The 8,997-nt window shown below is 41.9% G+C and overlaps 1 protein-coding gene across 2 annotated transcripts in view; it reads left to right on the forward strand.

Moving 5' to 3' along the window:
- The window catches only part of LOC105465707 (ARFGEF family member 3), a 183,210-nt gene extending 175,752 nt beyond the window's left edge, over positions 1 to 7,458 (forward strand). For both annotated transcript variants that reach the window (XM_011714278.3, XM_071096517.1), the window contains 2 exons: positions 2,461 to 3,682; positions 4,786 to 7,458. In XM_011714278.3, coding sequence (XP_011712580.2) covers positions 2,461 to 3,682; positions 4,786 to 4,977 — 1,414 coding nt within the window. In that variant the 3' untranslated portion in view covers positions 4,978 to 7,458. The remainder of the gene's footprint in view (positions 1 to 2,460; positions 3,683 to 4,785) is intronic.
- The last annotated feature ends 1,539 nt before the right edge of the window (positions 7,459 to 8,997 follow it).

An 8,997-nucleotide genomic window follows, 5' to 3' on the forward strand; every position in this document is an offset into this window, starting at 1 on the left:
ATAAATCATGCTGCTATAAAGACACATGCACACATATGTTTATTGCGGCACTATTCACAATAGCAAAGACTTGGAATCAACCCAAATGTCCATCACTGACAGACTGGATTAAGAAAATGTGGCACATATACACCATGGAATACTATGCAGCCATAAAAAATGATGAGTTCGTGCCCTTTGTAGGGACATGGATGCAGCTGGAAACCATCATTCTCAGCAAACTGTCGCAAGAACAGAAAACCAAATACCACATGTTCTCACTCATAGGTGGGAATTGAACAATGAGATCACTTGGACATGGGAAGGGGAACATCACACACCGGGGCCTAATATGGGGAGGGGGGAGGGGGGAGGGATGGCATTGGGAGTTATAACTGATGTAAATGACGAGTTGATGGGTGCAGCACAGCAACATGGCACAAGTATACATATGTAACAAACCTTCACGTTGTGCACATGTACCCTAGAACTTAAAGTATAATAATTTTTAAAAGATATATATATATTAGCATGTTTTAAGTCAACCACTTGTTATGCAAATAATTCTCAATTATCCAATCTGGAGAATGGCAGACTTCTTAAAGGTGTGCTGAGAAAAAGCTTGAAACCCTTGGGTACGCTGAATTAGAAAGTTATTTGTTGATTTTGTTTGAGATCTTTGTCTCCTATCAGCATAGATGATTAAGAACTGCATATCTATAAAATTGTTTCACTTATCTTTGTGAAACCTTAATCTCTTCAGTATTATTTCCTTCCCATTCTGTTTTCTTGTCACTGCATCCTTTAACCCAAACCTAAGGTAAAGGGGATTTGCTGTCTTTTTTTACATGCGTAGTTAGGAGCTGTATCTCTTAAAGCATCCAAAAAATGATCTCGGTGGATGAAGATATTCCACAATTCAGAGATGGCTTTGCATTGGCCTCACTTTAGGTGTTGGCTGGAAAATGGCTTTTCATTTCTTAGGGAAGGTAATAAAAAAACAATGTTGTGAGCGAAGGGTTTCACGCCTTCACCAGGCTGATTAAATTCACCCCTCTGGTGGTGCTTCCTGCGTCAGGGATCCAGGATCCTAGGGGAGTGGGGTTCAAATGTCAGAGCAATTTCTCAGGGGGAGCATTTCCTTCAGGCAGCCTGTGCCCAGAGCCAGCCTGCTTTCCTTCTTTGACTTGGAGACTTACTGAATGCTACTCTCACCATTTTCCCGGTTACTGGGGACAAGAAGATGAATAAGGTAGTGTCCCGTCCCTTGAGGATGTTATAGGTGTCATGGGGACAGACTTGTCTGATGACTAAAAAATTTCCCTTTTTAGTTCACATCCTTATAGTATGGACAGAAAACATTAGAACAAACTGATAGCTTTTGGACCAAGTTGGTATAAGCTTTTGGAGCCCTCTTTTTCAGAAGAACGCGTGTTCGGGTTTACTGGTAGCTTAAGTAGGAGCTGAGGCTGGGGAAATGGAGAGTTGTTTAATGGGTACAAAGTTTCTGTTAGAAATGATGAAAAAGTTTTAGCAATAGATAGCAGTAATGGTTACACAACATTATGAATATACTTAATATCACTGAATTGTATACACAAAAAATTAAAATAGTAACTTTTATGTATTATTTTACCACAGAAAAGTGAACGTGATTTATTTTAAAAGGTTGCTGTTTTTGAGAGTAATGTGTTTTCCCTCAGTGAGGACTAGACAAAGGGCAAAGTTGACATTGAGATTTATGCAGGATTTGTCATTTTCTGCTGTTAGAAAAGCACTTTTCCTACTTATACAAATTTTTACATTCAAAGTCATAGTGAGACATAAAGCAAAATGTTATTAACATGATGGCTAGACCTTTGAAATTAATAACAGTTGTCATAATTTTATAATTATCCGGTTTGGGGCATTAATTGGCCATATAATGGCCTCAACTATTTTCATAAAATTCTAAGAGCAGTGAAAAGAAATGAAACTGGAAACCAAAACCACACTGAACCACACTGGTGAATTTAAAAATTTGGCAAACATAGGACAGGTTGAGCATCCCTAACCCCAACTTTTTGAGTGCCAGCGAGACACCACAAATGGAAAATTCCACACCTGACCTCATGCGATGGGTTATAGGAAAACCCAAAATGTATTCTGTGTTCCCAAGGGCAAAAAAAGCCCCCAGCCCCCTTCAACTGTGATATCTTTTCACAAATATATCTTGATGTTAACTGTTAATTTCGCATCATAACTTATATTCTATAGCTTTGGGAATTTTTTAAAGTGTCAAGAAGTCCACTAGTTGTGATTAAAATGGTTATCATGTAATGCCCAAAAAGTATGCCTTTTTTCACGGAAGACATTTGAGTAGAGGTAGTTTAGTTTGTAAATTTGCATATATCATTCTGAAATGGGTAACGTCTATATTGCTTTGAAATACCTGATGTAGGGCAGAAAACCATTCATCGATCCCTCTCTTTTCACTTGAAGCGTGTCTTTCAGGGAAATTGTGGTGAGCCTGCTGTCCCATCAGGTGTTACTCCAGAACTTATATGACATCTTGTTAGAAGAGTTTGTCAAAGGCCCCTCTCCTGGAGAGGAAAAGACGATCCAAGTGCCAGAAGCCAAGCTGGCTGGCTTCCTCAGATACATCTCCATGCAGAACTTGGCAGTCATATTTGACCTGCTGCTGGACTCTTACAGGACTGCCAGGGAGTTTGACACCAGCCCCGGGCTGAAGTGCCTGCTGAAGAAAGTGTCTGGCATCGGGGGCGCCGCCAACCTCTACCGTCAGTCTGCGATGAGCTTTAACATTTATTTCCACGCCCTGGTGTGTGCTGTTCTCACCAATCAAGAAACCATCACGGCCGAGCAAGTGAAGAAGGTCCTTTTTGAGGACGACGAGAGAAGCACAGATTCTTCCCAGCAGTGTTCATCGGAGGATGAAGACATCTTTGAGGAAACCGCCCAGGTCAGCCCCCCGAGAGGCAAGGAGAAGAGACAGTGGCGGGCACGGATGCCCTTGCTCAGCGTCCAGCCTGTCAGCAACGCAGATTGGGTGTGGCTGGTCAAGAGGCTGCACAAGCTGTGCATGGAACTGTGCAACAACTACATCCAGATGCACTTGGACCTGGAGAACTGTTTGGAGGAGCCTCCCATCTTCAAGGGCGACCCATTCTTCATCCTGCCCTCCTTCCAGTCCGAGTCATCCACCCCATCCACGGGGGGCTTCTCTGGGAAAGAAACCCCTTCCGAGGACGACAGAAGCCAGTGCCGGGAGCACACGGGCGAGTCCCTGAGCCTGAAGACCGCTGGTGGGGACCTGCTGCTGCTGCCCCCCAGCCCCAAAGTAGAGAAGAAGGATCCCAGCCGGAAGAAGGAGTGGTGGGAGAATGCAGGCAACAAAATCTACACCATGGCGGCCGACAAGACCATTTCAAAGTTGATGACCGAATACAAAAAGAGGAAACAGCAGCACAACCTGGCCGCGTTCCCCAAAGAGGTCAAAGTGGAGAAGAAAGGAGAGCCACTGGGTCCCAGGGGCCAGGACTCCCCACTGCTTCAGCGTCCCCAGCACTTGATGGACCAAGGGCAAATGCGGCATTCCTTCAGTGCAGGCCCCGAGCTGCTGCGACAGGACAAGAGGCCCCGCTCAGGCTCCACCGGCAGCTCCCTTAGTGTCTCGGTGAGAGACGCAGAAGCACAGATCCAGGTACACCCCTGCGGCCAGAGGAGGTGGGCGGGAAGCTGAGTTTCCAGTACTGAATGGGCCCCCCTTGCAGAGCGGGCTCACACAGGCTAAGATTTATAGAAACAGGTAGGGAGTACGAACCAATTTCCCTCCAAAGTCAGAGGACTGCCCGAGCCTAAGTGCAGGATTTCCCAGTATCAGTATATCATTATGAAGCTGGAATTTTAGTCTCAGGTAATTTCAGGAACTGTTTTTCTCCACTGTAATGTGTATTATTGAAAATTAGGAACTTAGCTGTATAAATAAGATGAGGCTAAAGCTTATAAAATGTAAGCTTTTTCAAGACCAGCCTGGACAACAAGGCAAAACCCATCTCTACAAAAAAAGAAATACAAAAATTAGCTGGGAAAGGTGGCACATGCCCGTAATCCCAGCTACTTGGGAGGCTGAGCCAGGAGGATTGTGTGATCCCAGGAGGCAGAGGTTGCAGTGAGCTGAGATAGTGCCACTGCACACCAGTTTGGATGCATAGGGAAACCCTGTCTTAAAAAAAGTAAGCTTTAACTGGCATCGAGTTCTTAGTGTGTCATTCAAAAATGGCACTGAAGAAATTCTGTAGTTATGAAGCATTATACAAACGAAAAAAGCAAATATTGTGTGGTTATGCCAATTAACTTTTTTCAAATTGTTTTCATCTCAACTTTTTCTAGCCCATCCTGTGCACATAAAAATTCTCAATCTTCAGGGGGGCTTAGAGTGTAATTCTATGGTGCATCAAAAAATGAGTTCGAGATGAATGGCCTATGGAGATCTCATTGTGAGAAGGCAAGGGAGGTTTTTTATTTTTGCTTTTGTTTTTTCTAATCTAAGGAGTAAGAGTTTAGTAGTTTGTGAAAGCTGAAAATAAGGCGAATCTCTGCCCATCTTTATGGATGTGAAATTATGATGTAGGCATAATAAATATGCCTACAATTTATTATAGGCATATTAAATGAACAAAAACTAATTTATTGCAACTACAGCCTGAAAAAAAAAAAACATTTCCACATTGGCAGGGCCGCTCTCAAGTGTTCAAATAAAACCAGGGGGGAAAGCCACTAATTTTCTTAAATCCTTTCTCTTAGGCATGGACCAACATGGTGCTAACAGTTCTCAATCAGATTCAGATTCTCCCAGACCAGACCTTTACGGCCCTCCAGCCCGCAGTGTTCCCGTGCATCAGTCAGCTGACCTGTCACGTGACTGACATCAGAGTTCGCCAGGCTGTGAGGGAGTGGCTGGGCAGGGTGGGCCGTGTCTATGACATCATTGTGTAGACATCATTGTGTAGCAGACTCCTATTCCACTCCGCCACCAAACAGCAGTAGTGAGGGTTAGAGTCTGCCTGCCTATCCAACTGTTGCGTTTTCCCCACCACCAGCCCCACTTAAACTAGTGTCTCGGAGAACAATGTTTCCTAATGTAAAAAGCCTTTCCAACCACTGATCAGCATTGGGGCCATGCTAAGGTTTGTATCTAGATGACACAAACGATATTCTGATTTTGCACATTATTATAGAAGAATCTATAATCCTTGATATGTTTCTAACTCTTGAAGTATATTTCCCAGTGCTTTTGCTTACAGCATTGTCCCCAAATGGGTCATTTTCAAGGGTTACTCATTTGAAAACACTATATTGATCTATCATCTTAAAAATAAATATAATTCCTAAGGCAATATCTGCTGGTAAATCAAGCTGATATGTAAACTCAGACATCTAGTACCAGGGATTATTAACTGGAGGAAGATTTATGATTATGGGTTTGGCTGGGAAGAAGACAACTATAAAAACATATTCTTGGGTGTCATAATCAAGAAAGAGGTGACTTCTGTTGTAAAATAATCCAGAACACTTCAAAATTATTCCTAAATAAGATTTTCAGCTATTCACCAATTTCCCCATATAAGGTACTGTTGTGCCTTGATTTCTGTATGATTTCTGTATGTCTAAAAGAAGAAAGTTCTTTCCTAGCAGGGTTTGAAGTCTGTGGCTTGTCAGCCTGTGACACAGAGTACCCAGTGAAAGTGGCTGATACATAGATCGTCGAGAGACATGAGACCGACCAGCCACCCTGGCTGTTCTCGTGGTGTTTGCTTCCATCCCCAAGGCAAACAAGGAAAGGAAAGAAAAAATGGTGCCTTAGTCTTTTGTTGCACTTACATTTCCATGCCCCACAATTATCTGAACGTAAGGTATAACGTTTGGTTTTTAAGACAACAAAACAGTAAAACACAACTCATTTTATATCAACACACTTGGAGGAAAGGGACTCAGGAAGGGAGCAGGGAGTGTGGGGTAGGGATGGATTATGATGAAATCATTTTCAATCTTAAAATATAACACAACAATCTTGCAAAATTATGGTGTCAGTTACACAAGCGCAAGTCTCATAAAATGAAGGCAATGGAGAAAGACACTGAAATTTAGAAAATTTTGTCTATTTAAAATATTTCTCCTATCTAGCAAGTAAAGTTACCCTACGTTTGATGTCTTTTCATTCAGACCAGTATTTCAGGTGGATATTTCTAAGTACTGAAAGCTTTATCTTATTATTTACAGTATTTTTACATTATCCTAATGATTGAAAACTCCTCAATCAAGCTTACTTACACACATTCTACAGAGCAGAGTTAGTTGTTAAGGCATACATTATAATTTCTCAGCTCTATTCGTAATGAATAAGTCACCCTTTAAATAAAAGACAAATTCTGCAGTCTTGAAACACGGATTTAAAAGGGTATTTGCAAACTTTGCCCTCCTTGAGAAACATGGAACTAACTTAGAGGTTAAGAGGCAGGCAGTGTTGTGACTTCTTCAGGTGATCTGAAAGAAAGACCCTTATCATTCTGTGTGCCATCTAGAGATCACCACAGAATCTATTTTTTTCCCAGTTCCACAGAACACTGTTTGCCTTCATTTTTCACTCACTAGACAATAATTCAAGTTTAGAAACAGGTAATCAGCTATTTGATCTTAAAAGGCAATGAATTGTTGGGATATCAGTGAACTATGTTGTATACTTTTGAATTTTTATACTTTATAAATGGAATTGAAAGTTGGATAACTGCTTTTTTTTTTTATTTTCCAACAGAAGTAACACCACAGTTGTTTTGTTTCTTTTTATAGCTTACCTGAGGTTCAGTTCTTCTTTGTGAACCTGTGAGTACTCCACAGTTTACTGGGGGAAAAGGCCTCAGTAAAGCAGAGGCCAGAATTACAGTATTTATACATAGCAACTTTTCATAAAGTAGAAAAATTCAAAGGAAGCTGTCTCAATTTGTGAATACTGGCTGGGCGCAGTGGCTCACGCCTGTAATCCCAACACTCTGGGAGGCCGAGGTGGGCGGATCACATGCGGTCAGGAGTTTGAGACCAGCCTGGACAACATGGTGAAACCCCGTCTCTACCAAATATGCAAAAATTAGCTAGGTGTGGTAGCATGCACCTGTAATCCCAGCTACTCAGGAGGCTGAGACAGGAGAATCGCTTGAACCCAGGAGGCGGAGGTTGCAGTGAGCCGAGATTGTGCCATTGCACTCCAGCCTGGGCGACAAGAGTGAAACTCCATCTAAAAAAATGATAATTGTGAATACTGTGTCCCAAAGTATGTTAGTTATTTGGAAATCAGCGTTCTCCCTGATGCTCTATTATGGGATCCAAAATTCTTGAACATAAGTTTACCCTATACTGTGTCCGAACACTGTTCTAGTTCTAGCCTGAATATGGGTCCCAAGAATAAAAGGATGAGAAGGTGTACAGAGCTCTTGACCTATAATTTTTAAGAGTGTTTTGGTACCTTCCCATTGTCTTCTCTATAACCCAGTCCTGACATACTCTGCACTCGAGTTACTGGACATCCACACTGACATCAGATTTCAACCAGAAACATCACTGAGTGACAGCAGTACTTCTCAGAGGTATTTGCAGCTTGATGCAAAGTAGTCTCTAATAAGTAGGCCTTCAGGTGATTCTTCCCAGCAGGTGGAGAAGCAAGGGAGGAGATGAAGAACACTGAGAGGGGAGTGGCACTTTCCCAGACCGCCCAGCTCAGTCTCTTGCCCTGTTCCTGTGACTCAGCTGCCCACCCCCAAACTTGTTTCACTCCCTCCCAGTCTCTGAAAGTGTCAGGTGTTTCTCTCCTCACAGTCTCTTTTGCAGCAACAGTAAGACAAAATTCAAAGCAGCCTTTTAAAGTGAAGAGCAGTTATTAGCATGTATTTACAGACCTAAGCAGAATGAAAGTTTATACATTGTTTTTAGTTGCCTGTATTTATAGCCAAAACTTTATTACCCTAAAGTTGAGATCTTTCTCTTCTTTTCCTAAATTTTGGTAAAGTGTGCTTCATGAAACAAACATCTGGAAAACTCCAAGTATAAGAGACCTGGGACTGATGATGGCCCAGCCAAGTGTATGGAGGGACAGAGTTCTCTCTGTCATTAATGAGGACATCGGTTTTCACAACTGAACCTCATGCACTGTCCATAGCATCTCACCTAGCTCTTGTGTCTCCTGATCATATTTTAAAAATAGACTGCCTTTTTACACAATCTTCTCTCCTCTTACGATAATTTTCCAGCCCTTACCATAGATATAAAACTAGAACACTTTTATTATTTGGGGTCTATGTAATGACTGACCATTAAGAACCCAGACAGATACTAACATACTTAACAGCTCTCATTAAAATACTTTAAATCAGGCATGGTGGCTCATGCCTGTAATCCCAGCACTTTGGGAGGCTGAGGCAGGTAGATCTCTTGAGGTCAGGAGTTTGAGACCTGGCCAACATGGTGAAACCCTGTCTCTACTAAAAATACAAAATTAGCCGGGCATGGTGGCAGCCACCTGTAATCCCAGCTACTTGGGAGGCTGAGGCAGGAGAATTGCTTGAACCTGGGAGGTGGGGGTTGCAGTGAACCAAGATTGCACTCTAGCCTGGGTGACAAAGTGAGACTTCTTCTCAAAAAAGTAAATAAAAATAAAAATTTTAAATCAAACATGACAAAAATGTTGATATAATTCAAAAGTTCCTTGAAATTGAAACATATTGGTACAATGATCATTAGGCTTTTCGTCCCTGTTGTTTTAAAATAGCCTTGGCTGTGAGAAGGGAATGCAGTTATGTAATAGATATCCTTGATTTTACCAGATTCATCACAATACTGCTTATACAGGAAAGTTTTCTTTCTCAGAAAGGAAAATCCATCAGTATCAGTCCCATCAAAGTAAAGAGAATGAAAACCTTTGTGTAGAGCTGATAGTAATAACAAGAGGTTACAAATAGCAGGGAGGAA

Source organism: Macaca nemestrina, chromosome 5, assembly GCF_043159975.1.
Source record: "Macaca nemestrina isolate mMacNem1 chromosome 5, mMacNem.hap1, whole genome shotgun sequence".
Taxonomy (NCBI): domain Eukaryota; kingdom Metazoa; phylum Chordata; class Mammalia; order Primates; family Cercopithecidae; genus Macaca; species Macaca nemestrina.